The sequence below is a fragment of the Eumetopias jubatus genome, unplaced genomic scaffold (genome assembly GCF_037043125.1).
Source record: "Eumetopias jubatus isolate StellerSeaLion01/CBP00866 unplaced genomic scaffold, mEumJub1_p1.0 scaffold_1, whole genome shotgun sequence".
Taxonomy (NCBI): Eukaryota; Metazoa; Chordata; class Mammalia; order Carnivora; family Otariidae; genus Eumetopias; species Eumetopias jubatus.
In genome coordinates, this window is record NW_028274807.1 from 198,000,633 (window position 1) to 198,022,570 (window position 21,938).

At 40.9% G+C, this 21,938-nt stretch overlaps 1 protein-coding gene across 3 annotated transcripts in view; it reads right to left on the reverse strand.

Annotated features, from left to right (window-relative positions):
• Nucleotides 1-21,938, reverse strand: part of RAD54L2 (RAD54 like 2) — a 144,224-nt gene that overhangs the window by 104,406 nt on the left and 17,880 nt on the right. For all 3 annotated transcript variants that reach the window (XM_028124503.2, XM_028124506.2, XM_028124505.2), the window contains one exon: nt 1,617-1,803. In XM_028124503.2, coding sequence (XP_027980304.2) covers nt 1,617-1,749 — 133 coding nt within the window. In that variant the 5' untranslated portion in view covers nt 1,750-1,803. The remainder of the gene's footprint in view (nt 1-1,616; nt 1,804-21,938) is intronic.

Sequence of the window (21,938 nt, forward strand, 5' to 3'; positions counted from 1 at the left end):
AGTCCGCTGAAGCATATGATTTTTTTTTAATAATTAAGAACCTACAAGGAAAACAGAATTCCAAAAAGCTAAGAGAAAAGACAATGTGTATATATCCATTATACCCACCAGCAGCATCTAAAATCCAATCTAAAACTGACAAGAGTTCTAGGGGGTACCTGAAAATATACTTCTGAGAACCCAAATGATAAAAAGCAAAAAGTGATGCAGGTATCTAGGGACTCTAATGCCATCTTAAGAACCATGAGAGCCAAGCAAGGCAGTCTGATGGTGTACCCTTCCAGCACTATCTTCCATTATTTCTACTTATTCTACTTTATAGAAAGGAACTACAGAACCAGTTGGGGAGACTCCAACTGAATAAACTAGCAAACGATATCAAGAAAAAAAAAAATAGGGGCACCTGGGTGGCTCAGTCGATTAAGCATCTGCCTTTAGCTCAGGTCATGATCCCAGGGTCCTGGGATCGAGCCCCGCATCAGGCTCCCTGCTCCGTGGGAAGTTTGCTTCTCCCTTTCCCACTCCCCCTACTTATGTCCCTCTCTCGCTGTCTCTCTGTCAAATAAATAAAATCTTTAAAAGAAAAGAAAATGGTAATTTCCCTGCCAGAGGTGAAGTGGAAATGGGGCGGAGACTCCTAGACAGTATAAATGAGGGAAAACTGATCCCTGAACCATATGACATCTGGTAGGATGAATGAGAACTGAAGACAGTACAGCAAAGAAAGAGAATCCACGTTTATTCTTCTTGAATCTGGAGAAAAGCAGTAGCACATTTTCCTAGGCTCCTTCAGATGCAAGCAGTGATAATCTAGTGCCATGTTCAGTCCTACCAAGGTGGTTTGTTATAAACAGACAAATCTTTATTCCTCAGTCAATAGGAAGCTTACAAACAACTAAATCCTGTGCCATTAAAGGCTGGAATTAACTGAGAAGCCCTGTGGCTGGCCAGATGACCTGATATTAGACTGAAGATGAAAAAAATCAATGCCACTTCAATAAGCTGGGGGCAAGGGAAGGGGTGAGCCAAACAGGAATCCAGAGGGGCGTCTACCAGCTATGGAGGTGCAGTTCTCTCCCATTAGGAGCAATCTGCAGTCACTGGAAGTGGCTGGGAGGCAGAGCAGCACCACAGGAAATGCAATAAGCTTTCTGGAGTTGTGAGCCTATCATCTGAAAATCTCTCCCCACATAACCCCCTCATGTCCATACAAGCAGAATTGTAAATATAATTTCAGGAAACTCACGGTTACCCCCATGCCTGCCTGTGGCCACCTAATGAATTCATGACCCTAGACCACAAAGTCTTGCCACAAGGACTCTGCCACTGACTCCTCCATGACTTGGGCAAGAACGCTCCACTCTCAAATCTTTAGATCTGGATCTGCACATCTGTCAAAGACGAGTTAAATGCTATCTAAAGTGAGATCTATGTAGAGGGACAACAACCCATTTCTTGAGGAATAGCCTATGAGTTAATTGTTGCTGTGTTCCCAGTCTCTGCCTTCTCACAACTGATGATCTAAGAAATCCAACTGGAAACACCATGCTCTCCCATCAAAAAACCCAGGAGAAGAAAAGATATGGCAACCTATGTCACTCACTAGAGCCACTCACCATCCAGTAGGTCTTCCGTGTCATCCCTGCCGTGCTCCTCCACTGCCACTTCCTCCTCCTCCTCTTCCGCATCCTCCAGCTCCACGTCCGGGTCCAGGTCTGGATCGCTCCCTGAGGCGGATTCGTCTGACATGGCTCCCAGAGGTCCTCAGTGGGCATTACCGACTCATGATCCACTGCAGGGGTCCTGGAAGGAGGACGAGAGGCATCAGAATCACCAAGCACTTCACTTAGGAACATGAATCTTTCAAAGAGAAAATGCCACAGATGAATGCCCTGGAGGGGCAAACTAACCATACCCAAATTTCAACCTTCCTCACAAGTGCACTGACCCTGACATATGTTTTGGTGACTGCCCAGCTCAAGCTTCTCTTCGCTGCTTGGACAAGAAAATATCTTAAAGTGACCAAACACACTCTTATACCTCAGAATTCCCACTTGTTCATTCCTTCAATTTTCTTCTCTATATCTCTATATATCCATACATATACACATTAAGGATATATAATCACAGACACTACCACTAGGCTTTGGGAACGCAGTAGGAAGCACAACAAAGCATGTTGGGGAGTTGGTGCATGCCAGAAGGAGATCAGGGAGAAGTTCTCACTGAGCAGAGGCCAGAGGGCAGAGGGAGCCACACAGACATCTGGAGGAAGTGTGTTTCAGGCATAGTGAGCAGCAAGGACAGAGTCCTGGAGTGAGAGTAAATGGGAGTGCCCAGGGAATAGGGAGTGGGTCCTGCCTGGAGCTGCCTTAGAGCACAACCTGGAAGATAGCGTACTCTCCAATTACCTGAACGGACGGCTTCCAGCAGGCACCACACTGCCACTTCTCCCAAGTATGTGGGGAGCCTCACACTCCCCACGACTCAGAATGCCCGTGACCATCTCTGCTCTCAGGCTCTGCCCTACCTCTTAGCTCAGTTCCAGCTCCATATCTTTTTTTTTTTTTTAAGATTTTATTTATTTATTTGACAGACAGAGACACAGTGAGAGGGAACACAAGCAGGGGGAGTGGGAGAGGGAGAAGCAGGCTTCCCGCTGAGCAGGGAGCCTGATGCGGGGCTCGATCCCAGGACCCTGGGACCATGACCTGAGCCGAAGGCAGCCGCTTAACAACTGAGCGACTGAGGCGCCCCTCCAGCTCCATTTCTTCCAAGAAGTCTTGGTCAACTGCCCCAGTCTTCTGGGGTCATATTCCCTCTTCTGAACTCCAGTAGCCATGTTTGACCATGCTGACCTTCACTGAAGCCTTCCATATGCACTACCTGGCAAAGCGGTTTGCCTTCTGTGGTTTCTCACTTCCAGACCAGACAGTAAATCCCTAAGGGCAGGGAATTAGGTGGGAACTGTTTCTTTGTATCCTGGAGCTGGAAGCATGTCCTATTCAGATAATTCATTCATTCACATTTACTCCCTTGTTTGTCAACTTGCTCTATTATGTCTACAATATGCCAGGTACTGCGCACATGTCTGTCTGTCTGTCTCTTTCTCTCTTGCTTGCTCTACTTTACTATTAGCTATAAAGATCATTTCTTCTTGAGGGAGGAAAAAAGATAATTAGAAAGCTAGATAAACTACTTTGTGATAAAGCAAACATTAGCAAAATGTTAACATAAAGATTCACTGACCAATTCTATCAATTTTTCTATATATTTCAAATTTTTCGTAATAAAATGTGGGGGAGGAACACAAAATAAATAATCTTTTCTAAGGCAAACTGCTACAGACAACCACATCCACAATCAGGTTACCCTAAAATTCCTCCCATTTCCCAAAATAAAAACCAAAACACAAGTCTCTAATTATTCAACATAAAAACTATTCCAGAACTGAAATCTCTTATTAAGGTCCAGACACAATTTGAAACAGAACTTTTATGTTCTCCTAAAAAGAAACAGAAACAAAATGAAATAAACTGAATCCTCTAGAGTTCTGGAAAACTAGAATTTAAGACTGTCTAGTTAACAACCATAGGAATTACGAGTGTGTGTGTCCTGATGGGTCAGGTACTAGCCTCTCAAGGCAATGAAAGCAAAAAACAGCTGTAAAAATGATTTAGTAATAAAATTTAAATTTTTGCATTAATAACACACTTCCAAAAACACCTACAAAGGGTGTTAAGACACAGGGAAGAAAGGTGTTCCACAAATACAAATTAATATAACTAATGCTGAACTTTCATTCACTGAGTGACAAAGCTGATTCCAAATTTCTGAGGGAATAACCATCCTATGTCTTTAAATTCATTAGGTTTTAGAAAGGAAGCAATAAATCAATTAGATGTCATCAGCTTTGAAAGTGAAATTTATTCTGCATATGAGTATGATGATAATTCAACAGCAGCTACTCTGTGTGCGGAAGTCAATATTTGTAATCAGCATAAACCCTCTGGTTCACCCTAGACTTCTTGAGGTAAGTGTTTTTGCTTACACTGTGTTTGGCTGATTATGGAGTGGCTTTTAGAGGACAATTTTTAATTAGCAAGTACCTTTAGGTAATCTGAATGTCTGTCATTTTAGAGAAGAAATTGTGTGGTAGTGGAAGGATGACAATCACTTGGAGGTAAACAGTAACAAGGAGAAGCCTCCTGTAAACCCCCAGTTAATGAACATCTTCAAAACAACCTCAGCCCCAAGCTCCTGACAGATAGAAGCAAACAGCAATTAAACATCAACAATCACACATACTATTATAATATGAGACACTGGTCCAGGCCCCTACTCAAAACACTTTAAAAACAGGACACTTTAAAATAGTACCCAGGTGATCAGATGCCCCAAACAGAAAATAAACTGGAAAGTGATGGATTTAAGTCCTACCAAATTTGGTTATTCTCTTTCCCTACCTTCCATGAGCCACTAAATTTCTTTACAGAGATGACACAATGAATTCTTTTCTCTGCTCTTCAGAATCATACCAACTACTTAAGGGGCAGGTTTTGCTGTTACGGATCTCCTTCAAAAAAGCAACAAAGGGAAACTGGCAGGAGAAAAGCTGATCTTGGCGGGCAGCAGCACAGTCAATTACATTTTGTCTCTACAGGGCTCCACCCACACATACAAACACTTCCAAGTGGGCACAGCCTTTCAAACACAGGGAAGGCAGCCCTGATTCAAGAAATTAGCTCTCAGTAGAACTGTTAGGCAGACATGAGGAAAAAAGCTGATAAGGAAAAAAATGCATCTCCCTCATTTGCTCCCCAACTCACGTGAAACTGTCTCAAACTCCGGGGAAGAGGAACTCTAGCAGAGATTATGGGTGTGCTGTGCCTTAATGAGGACCTGTATTCTTACAAAGCAAATTCTGGGAATCAAATTCTATTTTAATGAAACTAGAGAACGAGCTATTTAAAAAAGCTCTAAAAAGAACCACTCTGAAAAGTAAATATTCAATCCCTAAGTAATATGTTAATGTCTACAGTTTAATATGTTGGGTTTGCTAAAAGAGGCTATAATTATGAAGAAACCCACAGCCAATCCCACTCCAGTCCTTTACAGCAATCTTGAGAGTGAAGGAAAAGGTTCCTCTGCCCTGCTAAGTTCAAAAACATCAATACCTGTCTACAGAGCGGTGCCTGGCCAAGAATCAGTGAAATTAAACACGCAGACACAGCCCTAAGACACACCTCTGGGGAGGAGAGTACACAGAAGAGAAAAACACAAAGACACACACAAACTAGCAAAGCTTTTGTTCACAAAGCAGACCATGCTTGGAGAGTCCACACTGAAATCGTAAAACTGTGGCACACACTTCCTCACCACTGCAGGGCAGCCCGTGCAATTTCAGAGATGTCTTTCTGGTCCTTGGCAGCATCCTGATGCTGTGTTTGATATAAAAGAAACCATTCCAAACTGCCATGTCCTCATTAATTTTGGTGACCTCGAGTTGTATTAAATTTCCTCAAATTATCTCAAAGCAATTCCACAGCGAGTGCCATGCACACTTCATTCTCCATTAAGAGTACAAACAAAACCATGCATTTATGCTAATTTACGGGGGGGGCTTAAGAGCATGAAAACATTCAGTCTAAAAACTTTAGGCAACACTTCTTCAAAGAAGTGCATTAGTCAAGCAATTTATATAATTCAAAGACGTAAGGGAAAAAAAAGAATTCAGTCCATTTCCAGTACTCAAAGGGTATCAACAGGATTCTTCCAGCCTGCTGAAAGATCCACTATGGATCTCTGAAGTTATTTCAAAACACCTTTCCTGGGCAAGACAAAAACCCGATGCATACATGTAGTCCAAATGCCTTTTGATTATCTTTCAGTTACTTAAAAACGCATTTAATACATACAAAGCAGCCACAAAGCTAGGAAGTGACACAGCTCAATACATTTTATTTGGAAATCTAAGGAGACTTTCAGCAATATGGAGCTTCATTAAGACAAAGTAAGGAAGAGGGAAACAAAACATTCAGGACTCCAAGGCGCAGGGCCACAGGAGACAACTCTCTCTAAAAGGCAATGCAGTGGAGCCAGGTCCAGGGACTCAGCACCAAGCACAACAGAGGCACTAGACCATGTTTACAGAAATCAGTCAAGAAACCTAAATTCTAGCCACAGCTCCATGGGAAACTGGCTGCATGACCTTGGTCAAATCAGTTCTCCCTCAGCTTCCATTATCCCTCTTATACTAGCCAGGAGAGAGACAGACCAGAATTTGTCTTCAAGAACCCTTCCAGATTCTGTGACAGCAGTTCCCACAGGGTGGTCCAGGGACCCCTGGGATCCTGAAGACCCTTTCAAGGGAGCCACAAAGTCAAATCACACATGGGTTAAAGAGCCATTCAAAGTGCAAGACAGACCAGTGGATTTTAATGTAACAGAATACAAAAAGTTCCTTGATATAGTTTCAAATTCCATATTACAATTAACCTTGAAGAAACTACCACATGTCAGAGTTTTGGTATAGTATCAAAGAACACCCACAATTATCTGAAAAGGCTGCTAAAACTAACTTCCCTTTTCCAACTACGTTCTTCCTCTACTTTAACAATACAGTAAGTCAACAAAAAAATAAAGTCACAACATGCAGAAGCAGATCTGAGAATCTATCTCTATTCAATCAGACATTTTCAAACTTTCAAATGTGTAAAATAATTCTCTTCTAATTTTTTTGTTTTGGAAAATATAGTCATTTTTCATTAAAAAATATGTTAATAAATCACGAGTTTATTATTTTTTAAAGAAATTGATATTTTTAAATTTCTAATACAGTGAATATTGACCATTATAACCCATATGAACAAAAGCTTTTTGGGATCTTCAGTAATTTTTAAAGTATAAGAGGATTTAAGACCAAAAAGTTTGAGATCTATGGTCTTAGAGTCCTTATTTTCAGGTATCACAAAGAAAAACTAGCATTTAAAAAAAAATGTAGGGGTGCCTGGGTGGCTCAGTCGTTAAGCGTTTGCCTTCCGCTCAGGTCCTGGAATTGAGCCCCACATCGGGCTCCCTGCTCGGCAGGAAGCCTGCTTCTCCCTCTTCCACTCCCCCTGCTTATGTTCCCTCTCTCGCTGTGTCTCTGTCAAATAAATAAATAAAATCTTAAAAAAAAGAAAAAATAATTTTTAAAAATGTAAGATAGGACCACATTACATAAACATAAAATATCTAAACAGTTCCATGCTATATTCAATTAAAAAGTACAAGATTACTCTATTAATGATATACACAGATTCTTTTATAAATGTAACCATCAAGGGCAAACTTTCTCAGTGACTGAAGTTAGTATTACATTTGCAAAGTGAAATTTTTACTTTTATTACTGAATCTTTGCTATCCACATGCCCTTTAAAATGGCCAAGGGCTGAGGTTCCTTGTGTTTGCCCCCAAAGCTCCCTTGACTTAGGTCCTTCACCCAAGAGGTGACTGAGCAGCATATCCCTGCAGGGTCAGTCCCAGGCATCTTGAATAAGTAGGAATAAAACTCTAAAAGGCCACTGCTGAGGGAAGCAATTAAAGACTCATTTCATTCTCCATGGAGTCAGCTGGAAAAAAAGGGGGAGGGAGGGTGACAAACAACTGAGTGGGGTGGATATGAGCTAAAGCACGGGCGACAGCTTTGGCTGCGAGAAGGCTAGGTGACATAGCCACTGCTGCCCAGAGGGACCTTGGCTCTGAAAAATTCTCTCCTTCTCTCTCTCTCTCTCTCTTTTTTTTAAAGATTTTATTTATTTATTTATTTGACAGAGAGAGTGAGAGAGAGTGAACACAAGCACGGGGAGTGGGAGAGGGAGAAGCAGGCTTCTTGCCGAGCAGGGAGTCTGATGCAGGGCTCCATCCCAGGATCCTGGGATCATGACCTGAGCCAAGAGCAAGACGCTTAACGACTGAACCACCCAGGAGCCCCTCTCCCTCGCTCTCAATCCACACACACACACACACACACACTCGCGTGCGCACACCACATGAACATTTTAAACCATCAGTATAATGTGAGGGTGATTAAAAAAGAAAGAAAGAAAAAGAAAGTAAGGTCCCAGGATCTCTGAATACTGAGGATGAGGCAAGAGTAAAAGCAATCTTGGCTAAATGTGTTACCCTTCAACTTGTGAGCCCTGTATCTCTTTCCACCCAGCTCTCAATTCTTAAAGTGGAGATGATAGAGATAAGGGCCTACTTTCCCTAGGTTTCCTGAACCCCACACCAGCCCTGAGTCCAGATCAGCCTAAAAATAGGCCAGGTTTATCTACTAGATGGTAAGACTGAAGAGGCTCAGAGAGAAGACAAACCATGGTTGGCGTCCCATCCCTCCAACTCTCACTACAACCACCTCCACTCCCCCCTCACCAGTCTCTTCCCAAAGCCTGAGCCCTCTGATGCTCCTCCCTTCTCCTAGGAGTTCTATCACTGAACCATAGAGCTCACACTGGATGCCTACAAACCCAGACAAACACAAGCTGAGCAGAGAGGGGGTGGTTTGTCCTTCACAGCCCTGCAAACATTGACAAACTTTGGTGAAGACTTCTCTGTATCTAGTCAACTTATCCACTAGACACAATCCTGAAAAGCTCTGTGCCAGTAGCATTTTGACAAATCAAAGCTTTTAAAAATGACTACAACAAGAACTCTACATAAATCCTTCTATAATGCAAACAATAACCACAATTTTCTGAGTTGATATTGATCACTTTAGATTCTCAATTGTCATTCATTTTAAAACAACTATAACTACATGGTATACAGATTGCATACTATGGTTCTTCCTAAATTGGCATCAACTGCAAATGAAAGTTTTAATGGATGACTACTATTCTGTGACATATACTCATATTTTCAAAATATTCTACAGGAAAAATTTAATATACTAACATCATTGTATTTACATGGTTACTCAAGTTTTTCACTTTGGCTTTGCCAAGTGACTTGGGCACTCTGTGTGGTTAGCTCCTTAAAGACACAGGTAAACTCTTCTTCATATCTTTTTTTTTTTTAAGTAGGCTTCACATTCAACGTGGGGCTCGAACTCAGCACCTTGAGATCAAGAGTTGCATGCTCTACCAACGAAGCCAGCCAGGAGCCCCAACATAGGTAAACTCTTCTGGCTCAACTTCTCATAGTTCTAAAATAAATGGTAATGCTAGCCAGGTGCAGACCCCTATGGTGCCTATGATACAAAATAAAAATATATTTGGTCTTTTCCCCTGGTTCCTGGCAGAGCTCCCAAAACCCTTGGAATTTTCTGAGTGACAGGAGTGTCTTTTGTTGTTTTCATTGAGCCCCCTTTTGATCACACCTGAATTTGTGCCAATGAAGTGACTTAGGGTGGGGCCCCCAGATCGCCTCAGGACATCCCAGGTGACTCAGTCGTTGAGCCTCCAACTCTTGATTTCAGCTCAGGTCATGAGACTAAGCCCGGCATCAGGCTCCCCATGCAGGGGGGAAGTGTGCTTCCCCTCTCTCTCCCTCTGCCCCTCACCCCACTCATGTGCGTGTGCATGTACTCTCTCTCTTTCAAATAAATAAATCTTTAAAAAAATGTCTTTAGGAAATACACAATGAAGTATTTAGAGGTAAAAATAAATAAAAAACTTTCTAAAAGACAGTTTAACAAAAGAATAAAATCATCCATTCCTAGTTCTCCAAAGATTTAAACACTTAACAAGTACAAAACATCTTATTTCAAAGTACAGATTTGAAAGATTACCTAGCTGAATATTCTCTATAGTTAATTAGTAACAAATTAGTATGAAATTTCCTTTCCTTTAAACACAAAACGTAGGGTTAAAAAGGCTAATTAAGCCTCCCAGCATCCCTATGCGCAGACAGGATGTCCTCTTGGTAGGGGATAGGCCTCTCTCCCTCTTCCCCTGAGCCCAGCAGGAACTGGAATCATCTCTGAGGCAAGTCTCACCTGGGTTCCCTCTGGAAGGCTCTAGGTCTAGTCAATGTCATAAACAAACAGCACCCTACAGGCAGGTAGAAATTGGACTCACCAGCTCACCCTCCCTCTTTGTATAGATGTGGCCCAATTCTGAACAGTCTTCTAAGGAGACTTATGTAATCTATCTAGAGTACGTGTTTCACTATTATTTATGACCAAGGTTATTCAACCTGTGCCCAGTTCTTAGGCTCCTACACACACACACACACACACACACACACACACAGTGCACACACATGCATGTGCACAAGCACCTCAGCATTACAGAAATAAGTAGCTTAAGATTCATACCACTGAACCACTTACTTAAGTACACTTGCCCTGTGTCTCTCTCTGGTCTAACACTGGACATGAATATTGACGAAAACAGTGACATCTGAAGATTAGCAAAAATAAGTGGGAAAAAGAATGTGCACTTGACCTAAAGCCAATATAGTGAAGTAGAAAAAAAGCTGCTTCTTTCAAACTAATACTCCTATATCTTTTCTGGGGAAAAAGCATATGAAGTCTGGACAAAACTCAGGCTATTGATTTTGCAAGTAAGAAGAGGATGCAAAGGAAAACCTCATCTCTGTAAACAGAAAATAATGGATGTTGACCCTTGGGAAGAAGAGCCATCTCTCAAAGAATGGACCATGGCTTGTGTGGATGCACACAACAAACCGGTTATCTCTCATCACTCTTCAGATAAAGATGCTTATTCCATGGAGGCAAGGCCATTAACTCCGTTACACCATATAGGAGGTAGAGACCAAAATAATTCACACAAGAATCTTAGGGCCATGATACTGTCTTGGTAGAGGAGACAAAGGTCACAGACTAAGATGAACAAAAAGTTTGAGGAAATAATTTAAAGAAAAAAGTAGCTGACGGTTATTCTGTAGAAAGAATGGTCAAAGGAAAAGACAGAAAGGTTAGCAATTAATTAGTCCAAAGCGTGGGTATGATATAATAAAGACACTATGCCAGGCATTGTGGGAGTGATACAAATACATGTCTCAAAGAATGATGCAGAGCAAGAAGCCATAAGACTGACTGACTCCAAAACAGAAAGAATCAAGAACAATGTCATTTTGGGACACCAAAGAAGTCTGTAATTTGAGTAAATAACAAATACCAAGTCAAATCTAATCATAATTTAAAATGTTATCCCTAATACAAAAATGAAAAATGACATTTTTGTCCCACCAAGAAATTTACAATGCATTATTTCCCCTAATTACACTAAACATTTGCCCTAAATACATTCACATTCCTTACTTGATCCCTGGTGCCCAAGATACTCATTTACCCTAGTGCAGTTAAGGGTACAGTCTAGGCCTGTGTGGTTTCTCTCTAACCAGTGAGGCTGCCCCGGAATTAAACCACAAGCCTCTGCCACATCAGCACTTACTATGCCAACCTACAACTGTTGGCAACCACCATCCAAGAATAATCTAGTTGACTAAGAGTGAAGAATAAAAGTGGAACACCTAGAGACAACTGCCAAATCTCAAGGACAGAGACTCCAGGCCTGTGTTTGGGCAAGATTAAGGAAGTTCCAATCTTTTGATCATTTAGTCAACAAGAAGTTATTACTCATTCTTGTAGCTTGTTCTCAAGTAGACACTGCCCCAGCACCATGGCCAAAATAAAAATGTACAAAAAATAGAAAGGAAGTAAGTGATAGAAAAAGGACAGGATGTGGAGTTAATCCTTCTTCCTGCCCACCACAGCATGCAAGAATGCGTGCAACTCACTCTTACATCACAGTGAAGCTGAACGAAAGACCCAGCTAAGTCGACGGCGGCATCGGCAGAAATGCAGGGCTAGAGGCTGCTACTCAGCCAAGCTAATCGAAAAACTACTGAACTACTACCATCACAGGTAGTTCCAGAATCTCCTAATCATCTCTCCCATTAACTAAAGATTAAAAAAAAAAAAAACAGTGGCTTCCATAACAAATAATTCTGACAAGTGGGCCTCTTCACATTCCAAATGTCCCATTTTAAAGTAGTGCTGCTCTTAATGAAGTTATCATTATTTTTGCACTAATTTGGATATGACACACTAGGCAGGCCTCTACACATATGTATATACATATATATATATATATATTTTAAAGACCTATTTGTTTGAGAGAGGTAAAGAGAGAGAGAGTGTGTGTGTGCATGTGCGAGTAGGAGGGGGCAGAGAGAGAGAGGGAGAGAATCTCAAGCAGACTCCAGGCTGAGCTTGGAAGCAATGCAGGGCTGGATCTCATGACCCTGAGATCATGACCTGAGCAGAAGTCAAGAGTCGAACACTTAACTGACTGAGCCACCCAGGTGCCCCATGTATATTTTGGACTTGATATTAGTATTACACAAACTGTACTTTACTCTTTATAATAAAGTATTGAAATTATAAGAATAATTACATATTTTGAGCTTGGTCAGACTTCTAAAAACTTCTAAATACTAACATAAAAGTATGGAAAGAACCCGTGCCATTTTACAAATGCCTTTAGTGCTGTGGTTATCTTGATCAAGAACTATGAAATACATTCCATTTCAAACTTTATAATTAGTAAAAACCAAGATTTAGTGTGCTATTTTATAGCATCCCTATTGATCACACCTTTGCCCCAAAGCCTATAAAATTATCTGCAAAAGAAATTATTAACTGAGAGTGAGTACTTGAATACTAGGTAGACAAGAGTCATGAAGGTAGGACAGCACCAGAAGATGATGCCAGGTTAACAGTTCTAGAGCTTTCTAGTAGAAACCAACAAGGTAGCACCACGATGACCAAGGTCCATCTAACAATTTGGACAATGGCTTCCAGCTTGGCACCTTGGCAGACAGGAGATCTTGCAAATTCTCCCACTGCAAAACACCTAGAAACATGAATAAAATTATATACAATACACATCCATTTTAAATGCACAGCTATTTTCACAAAAAAAGTAACAGAACAGACCAAGGACCAAGAATGAAAGGCAAACTGAAAATACAGACAAATACTCCTGAGAGCTGACACTACGGCAGGCAGAAGAGGGTGCCAAACTTGTGGGTGGGTGGAGGTCAGATAAGAAACAATGCCCTGTGATTCAAAGAAGCTAAAAAGGAAAGACTACAACCTCTACATAAAGACAGGAACTTAAAGAGCTATATTCTCAGGAAAGAGTGGTGTAGAAAAAAAATCTAACCACCAATACAGAAGACAACATAAAAGCTTATGTCAACCTAGTTTGGAGGAGGGGAAAAAAAGTATCCAATCTACAAGGTCCAAGAAATTAATCAAACTAAAGTGGCGCCTGGGTGGCTCGGTCGTTAAGCGTCTGCCTTTGGCTCAGGTCATGATCCCAGGGTCCTGTGATCGAGCCCCGCATCGGGCTTCCTGCTTGGCGGGAGGCCTGCTTCTCCCTCTCCCACTCCCCCTGCTTGTGTTCCCTCTCTTGCTGTGTCTCTCTCTGTCAAATAAATAAATAAAATCTTAAAAAAAAAAAAAAAACTAAAGTGGTCCAGTGGCACCTGGGTGGCTCAGTTAAGCGTCCAACTCTTGATCTCAGCTCAGGTCTTGACCTCAGGGTCATGAGTTCAAGCCCTGCACTGGGCTCCACACTGGGCATAGAGCCTACTTTAAAAAAGCAGGGGGAGGGGTGCCTGGGTGGCATAATCAGTTAGGCGTCCAACTCTTGGTTTCAGCTCAGGTGGTGATCTCAGGGTCATGAGATCGAGCCCCACTCTGCTGAGTGCGGAGCCTGCTTGGGACTCTCTCTCCCTCTTCCTCAGCCCCTCCCCGCCTCAAATAAATAAATAAATAAATCTAAAAAAAAAAAAAACTAAAAAACTAAAGTGATCCTAGGCAAGTGATACACACTAGTCACCTGGAAGTAAATATAAAACATCTCTGGGACATACCTCTACTTAGGCCACATAAGAGTCACAGATAAAGCCTTATTGAAGATGAGCTCACAATCCAAAAGTACAAACACATGAGCAACAATCAAACAAAAGCAAGAGCCAACAGGGTAAGACTAAACTAGTTTCCTAAAAACTTTTGATAATAAAACTACCAGATTAAAAGAGATAAACTATATACTCTCTGAAAAGAGGCAGAAAAAACTTTCATAAAATTTAAAACCCATTCATGATGACAAAAGCAAACAAACTCTTTGCAAACCAAATGAAAACTTCACTGGATAAAAGGAATCCACCTAAAGCCACCACAACACATTTAGTATGAGACACTAGGAGCATATGCTATAAATTCAGGAACGAGATATGGTTGCATGCTATCAATATTTCTATCAACATCAAATTGTTTGAGTTTTTTTTAAAGATTTATTTACTCTAGAGAGAGAAAGAATGAGCGCAAGCAGGGGAAGGGGCAGAGGGAGAGAATATCAAAGCAGGCTCCCACTGAGCACGGAGCCTGACACAGGGCTCAATCCCACCACCCATGAGATCAGGACTCTCAACCAACTGAGCCACCTAAGCGCCCCCAAGTTGTTAGAGATTCTAACAAACAAACAAGACACACACACACAAAGCATAAAGATCAGAACAGAGAAAGAAAACTGTCAACAACAGAGGATCCTATTTATTCAACATAGAAAATCTACAGTTAAACTATTATTAGAAATACAGGAGAGCTTAGTAAGGCAGTTGGATGGAAGAACAATATAGAAAAATCTATCTTCTTTTTTAAGATTTTATTTTTATTTGAGAGAAAGAGAGAGGGCGTGCGTGAGCAGGGGGAGGGGGAGAGGGAGAGGGACAAGCAGACTCCATACTAAGCCCAGAGCCTGACACAGGGCTTGATCCCAGGCTCCAGGATTATGACCTGAAGCCAAAGGTATGCCCCTAACCGACTGAGCCACCCAGGCGCCCCAAATCTATCTTATTTCTATATGCATTCAATACCCATTTAGAAAGAAAGTATAACTTTAAAAATATTATTTAGAATAGCAACAGTAACTGTTATCTGGCAATAAATCTAGGGAAAGATATCTAAAACTTTTGTGGTAAAAAGTATAATAACCTCACTTAACGAGACCTAAATAATCAGAAAGATGTGACATGTTCCAAGATGAAGACTTATTATGTCAATTCTCCCTAAAAACTCAATGCACTTCTAATCAAAATCCCAAGGCACAAAATGTATAAACTATAAAGGGAAAGATCAATAAATTTCACTACATCGAAAATGAAAATGTCTGCGTAAGAAAATATCATAAACAAAGCCTGATAATCCATACTCTGGGGGATATCTGCAAGCATAGAACGAGTAAAAGGATTAGGATCCACAATATATGAGGAACTCTTAAAAACCAGTAAGAAGATAAAGAATAGGTAACTCTTAGAAGAGAAAACTCAAATGACAAAAAAACATTTCACACACATTAGATTAAGTTTTTGCCACAGTCCAACAGTACAAAGTGCTGGAGAAGCTACTAAGTAAGGGTTTTTACAGACAACTGGTGGGAGTGCAAACTGATACTTTGAATAATTGGAAATATCTAGCAAGGTTAAAGATACCCAGCACTATGATTTATAAATTTTGCTCCTAGGAAAATTCTAGAACAGATATACAAGGGAATTTTGAATCTACGTTGTATCATTGTAAGGACTGGTGAAAAAAAAAAGCAATCTAAGTACTCATTAATAAGAAAATGCACAAATCGGGGCACCTGGGTGGCTCAGTCAGTTAAGCATCTGCCTTCGGCTCAGGTCATGATCCCAGGGTCCTGGGATCGAGCCCCACATCGGACTCCCTGCTCAGCGGGGAGCCTGCTTCTCCCTCTCCTGTTTCCCCTGCTTGTGCTCTCTCTCTGTGTCAAATAAATAAAATCTTTAAAAAAAAATGCACAATTATATATAGCCCTCTCATCCAATGGAATATTATACAACTTGAAATAAATGAACTAGAATATAACATAAATCAATATGGATAAACTTCAATGACATAATATTAAGTGAAAAAGAAAATTACAGAAAGATAAATACATGATAATAACCACTTATATAAAGTTTTTAAAATATACAAAACAACACTCAATGTTGTAAAGAAACATACATGCAGTAAAAGAAGGAAAACATGCATGGGAATAATATGTAATTCAGAATAGTGTTACTGCTGGGGTAAGGAAGTAAATGGGACTAAGAAGTTAAATATCTTCACTCTGGTTTGTTTTTTTTAAGTATGAATATCTGAAGCAGGATTATGATATACTAAGATATGACAAAGCTGGAGGGTCATAAGCATTTGTTATATTATTTTGAATACTTTTCTATATGTTTGAAATAAATAAACAATAACCAACCACCACCCAAATAAATAAAAGTTCTGACAGGCAGCCACTCCTAAAAATCATTTTTTGGCATTAAAAATTAGTTTAAAAAAAATCAGTTCCAGGGGCGCCTGGGTGGCTCAGTCAGTTGAGCAACTGACTGTTAGTTTTGGCTCGTCATGATCTCAGAGTCATGGGATCGAGCCCCAAGTTGGGCTCCATGCTCAGCGTGGAGTCTGCTTCCATCTCCAGTTCTTATGATGGAAACTTGGATAAGTGTAGGTTCATCACATCATTTCAGCTCGTGACCCAACCCTAAATGACCTTTATCAATTACTTAGGACACATGCTTGTGGCAATCTGATCTGCTGAGCTTCCACAGGCATGCTATGTTTCACAAACTGTATCACTTATTAAAATTCTCACATTAGTTCTAACTAGATTGATATGTAATGATTTTTTTTAAGTAATAAGATCAACATTTGATGGACATAAACACGCTGTGAAAGAAGAACATACTTGCTGATTAAACAGAACAGCAGGCCCTGCTCTGCCTGTGCTAGACAGTGTCAGGTTGGGAGTGGCGGGGGGGCGGGTAACTACTCTTGGGGAAGGACAATCACCTGCCAAGGTACTACTTCAAAGCCTCCTTTCCTTAAAAACAAAACAACTGGGGCTCAGGGGTACTGGTGTTAAGCAACTCTACAGACAAAAGGCCTAATCTCAGTTAGAAAAGAATCAGAAGGACTGAAAGAGTTCAATACTTATACACATTCCTGAAGCACAATCCTGGCAACTTATGTTGGCTTCCCAGAGCATCTGAGACTGACAATTAGACTGAGTAGTGTACAAGGAGTGAAAAGGCCTCTCTGTTCTCACCTCTAGACACTGCCTTCAGAGGTCCCATACCTTCCACTATCATCAACAAAATGGGAAGAAATAAAGCTTCTCTCATTTGGATTTGTACAAAGGCATCAAACACATGATCCTCAAATGAAAAACGGTTTCTTAACAGCATCTTATTATAAACATATAAATAACAGGCACTACCAGCTCCTGCACAGCTGTAACTGCCCCATTTTAACTCTTTTTCCCCTATTAAAGTATCACATCTGGACTAGTTTCTTCAATAGGCTATCTCTGGTTTAGACAAGAAGTGTATATACATGCTGTATTGAATCCTAAGATATTAATTACCCTCTTCTTTAGAGGGTTAAAGAAAGGAAGATTCTGTGTTTATTTTTAAGATTTTATTTATTTGAGAGGGAGAGAGAGAGCGTGCGTGCAAGAGCAGGGGGAAAGGACACTATGGGATCATGACCTGAGTCAGGCAGACGCTTAACCAACTGAGTCACCCAGGCGCCCCTTTATTTATTTTTATTTTAAGTAGGCTCCATGCCCAATCTGGGGCTTGAACTCAAGACCCTGAGATCAAGAGACATATGCTCATGCTCTACTGACTGAGCCAATCAGGCACCCAGGAAAGGAAGACTCCAAGAGCACCTCTTATACCTCATATGTAGTCCATTTCTAACTCCTTGCTCTGTTTACATTTGGTTAAGCGTCCTAGATAACAAATCTCACATCTTCAGTTACATATATGGAGGACTCCAAGTTTACTGTAATCTGCTAATTGTGGCCCACAGTAGGCATTTGTTTTCCTGTGTAAGGCAGAGACAAATTCCTTCCTTGCTTTGGAAAAGATACTCCTTGCCTATAGATTTCCTGGGTCCTTACCAAGCCCTGGCAGCAGCTTCAAACACTTCAGAAGACTGTTATCTATATAACACATTAACACCAGAGTAAAGACTCTAGAGCCAGCTGACTCAAAATCCTGAAAAACACATCAATAGCTGAATCAATTATTTAATTTTGCTTCCCAAAAGGTGTCTCCTCTAGGCTGCCTCTTAACTTGACAGGAAATACAGTGATCCTCCCCTTATCTGCAGATGGTCTTCCTTCTGACACATGGTCAGGTCAGTAGTAGCCTAACATTACGTCAACAGTGCCTACGTCATTAACCTCACTGCCTCTCATCACACAGGCATTTTATCATCTCACATCATTACACAAAGGGTGAGTACAATACAGTAAGGTATTTTGAGAGAAAGAGACCACATTCACATAATTTTTATTACAGTATATTGTGATAATTGTTCTATCATTTTTATTGTTAGTCTCTTACTGTGCCTAATTCATAAATTTAAACTTTATCATACGTATGTATGTATAAGAAAAAAACAGTACATATAGAGTTTGGTACTATCTGCAGCTTCAGGCATCCACTGGGGCTCTTCGAACATAGCCGCCACAGGTAAAGGTAATTGATTTTTAAGGAAGATTTGAAAATAGCCACAGCATATTTAGGGAATTAAGAGGAACATTAGTGAAAGGAAAGGGATTATGATCTGTGGAGGACAAGCCGATACTCTACCACCTAGTAACTAATCCTCCCACACCTGAGCCTTTTCCAGTGTCAGGGAAAGTCAATACTTTCATTATCTGCAGACTTAACAATCAGTTAAAACTCACTAAATGCGGGCGCCTGGGTGGCTCAGATGGTTAAGCGTCTGCCTTTGGCTCAGGTCATGATCCCGGGGTCCTGGGATCGAGTCCCGCATTGGGCTCCCTGCTCCTTGGGAGCCTGCTTCTCCCTCTGCTTCTCTCTCTCTCTCCTCCTCTGTCTCTCATGAATAAGTAACTAAAATCTTAAAAAAGAAAAAAAAAACTCACTAAATGTACTACCAAATGCTTAGACATAGAAAAGAGTTAAAAGGGAATAACCCCGGGGCGCCTGGGTGGCTCAGTCAGTTAAACATCATCTGCCTTCGGCTCAGGTCATGATCCCAGGGTCCTGGGATCAAGCCCTGCATCAGGCTCCCTTTTCAGCCTGGAGCCTGCTTCTTCGTCTCCCTCTCCCCACCCCCCCACTTGTGATCTCTCTCTCTCTCTGTCAAATAAATAAATTTTTTTTAAAAAAAGGAATAACCCCTTCTAAGCAAAATGGTAAAGCAAATACTATGCTATTACTACATTCTAACTGCTGACCCTTGTGATTTTTGATAAACACACTGGGGGAAGAGGGGCGTGGAGGCCATGACTTTACAAACCAAGAGGTTCTTTTACAAAAATGCACATTCTCTGGGGGCGCCGGGGTGGCTCAGTAGGTTAAACATCTGAGTCTTGATTTTGGCTCAGGTCATGATTTCAGGGTCATGAGGTCAACCCCCCCGAACAGGATCTGCACTGTCCCACCCTCTCCCTCTGCTCCTCCCCACGTGTGTACACACATGTGCATGCATGCACACACGTGTTCCCTTGCTCTCAAAATTTTTTTAAAATAACAAAAAATAAAATAAAATAAAATAAAATAAAATAAAATAAAATAAAATGCACATTCTCTGTACCCTGACATAGAGAGGCTCTGAGATCTTGGATCAGGCTGTTCTATGAAGCTTCAAAGAATGAACAGAAGTGATGACTGAGAAGCAGTACTTGGAAAGCTCAAACACCATATGAAACCAAAGCCATTACTTAAGGATACAGCCTCCTGGGGTACTAGTCAACAAAGAATACTGAGTAGCAGTAGAGGTTCACTCAGCTCGGTATTTAGCATACTGTAAGTTCAAAACATGGCCTGGGGAAAAAATTTACTGAAGAAATGTGAAGATGGAGTAAAAAACAGGAAACAGAGCCAGTTAAAAAGACAAAGGAAAGGCCAGACTTGAGAATCATTCAGGAGGTAAAATAAACAGCTAATGGAGTACTGTTCTTCAAGTCTTAATGAAAGAGTAAAAGACACAGGAGGCTTCTCTTCCAGGTTTCTCTAACCAGTGCCTAGGGTGCTGCTGTCACCTCCTCCTCAGACATCAGTCCAGGCTAGAGACCAGATGTCATGCATATCCCAGCTTTTACTATCAGCAATGTTGAAGAGGCAGTAGGTATATCACAGAGCGGTGTCTGAGAGACCCAGATTAAAGGCACCAGTTAACTGGAATAAATTACTTACCTTCTCATCTGGGGTAACGACATCTCCACATCAGGTGCAGTAAGGGTTCACACAGCATATGACCCAGCAACATAATAAGTACTTAATAACCTAGCACAATACAAACAAATCCTACATAGATGTGAAACTTATTTTACATTGTCTCTTATGAAAACACTAGTCTTTATTTTATTTTTTTATTTGAGAGAGAATGAGCAGGGGGAAGGACAGAGGGAGAGAAGCAGATTCCCGGCTGATCAGGGAGCGGTATGTGGGGCTCGACCCCAGGACCCTGAGACCATGACCCGAGCTGACGGCAGCCACTTAACTGACTGGGCCACTCAGGTGCCCCTGAAAACACTAGTCTTATTGCAGCTCCAGCCCATTTGAAAATCCCAGTAGGTGAAACTGCCCAGTATACAGCACTATGTTGGTTCTCATACAGACAACCCATGTTCCACTTAGGGAGAGCCTGTTTTTCTTTCCAATATGTGTGTAACATCTTCCACCACAATATGTGCTATTTGGTTTCTAAACAAATAAAACTGCTTTTGGAGAGCTCATCTCTTTAGACAGCAGCTGGGATACTGTACAGTTTTACCCAAAAGTTAAGTAAAAAATTGGCCCCAAGCCCAGAAAATAGGCATTTCCATCCAGACAAAACTGGATAAACCAAGTCTACAAACAATGAGTGAATAAAACAGTAGGGGAGAGAAGAACACGGAACAGTGAGAATAACCCGCACCAAAAGGCCCGCTCACTGAAGAAGGGAACCAAACAGGGCTCTGGAATGCATTAGTTCAGATCTGGAGCCCTCAGGTGAGGCAAAAGGTACCAAGTGTAAGATACTGAAGTTACTAGATGAAAAATATCCAGGACAGAGATATTCTCCCTTTAAGCTAGAAATAAGATTTATGTAAGCAGTAAGAACCAAATGTTCTACCCACATGAAGATTCAAGATTCTTTATGAGAAGCTAGATAGCTTGAGAGACAACCTGGGAAAGGAAGAATATCAGCTGATTCAAAATTTAAACATATTAAATGTGAAAGAGTAACAGTTTCAACTTCAATAGGCTATTTTATTGATGCTGCTACTGTTTCACAGATATGATTTCTCGTAAGTCATGCATTGATTTTATACCTCACAAAGGCATTCTTTGCTACTTTCACTTATGGAATAATAGTATGAGAAGTGAGTCTTCAAGGGAGAAAAACTAGCCAAAATGCCCTTGACGTGGAATTGTAAGACGCTGCCATAGCACATGGTTTTGATTTAATTTTAATCGTAAAAAAAAGAAAAAAAATCAAGACTTCCTCTAAGCATCTCTAAAATGTTTTTAAAAACATTTAATCTGAAATACCCACTCTAGTGTCAATAGATGAAAAACAAGTCTAGCAGGGAACATCTGACAGATGAGACCAAGTCACAGGTCTCTCTGATGGAGGAATTTGGGCTGAGAGCACTAGTTGGGTCAATCGGGTAAATTCCAACTTGCCCTAACCAGAGCTTGCAAGATAGACCTGGTAAGGTTCATGAACAAATAAATCTACCAATACATAAAACAGATGGCTCTGTCAAAGAGGCTTCTAACCTTTAGAGGAAGTCTGAGAACGTAGCAAATTTCAGGGGAAGAGCTTCAGGACCATTTTTACAATATAATTTTGTATAAAAAGCACCAAAAAA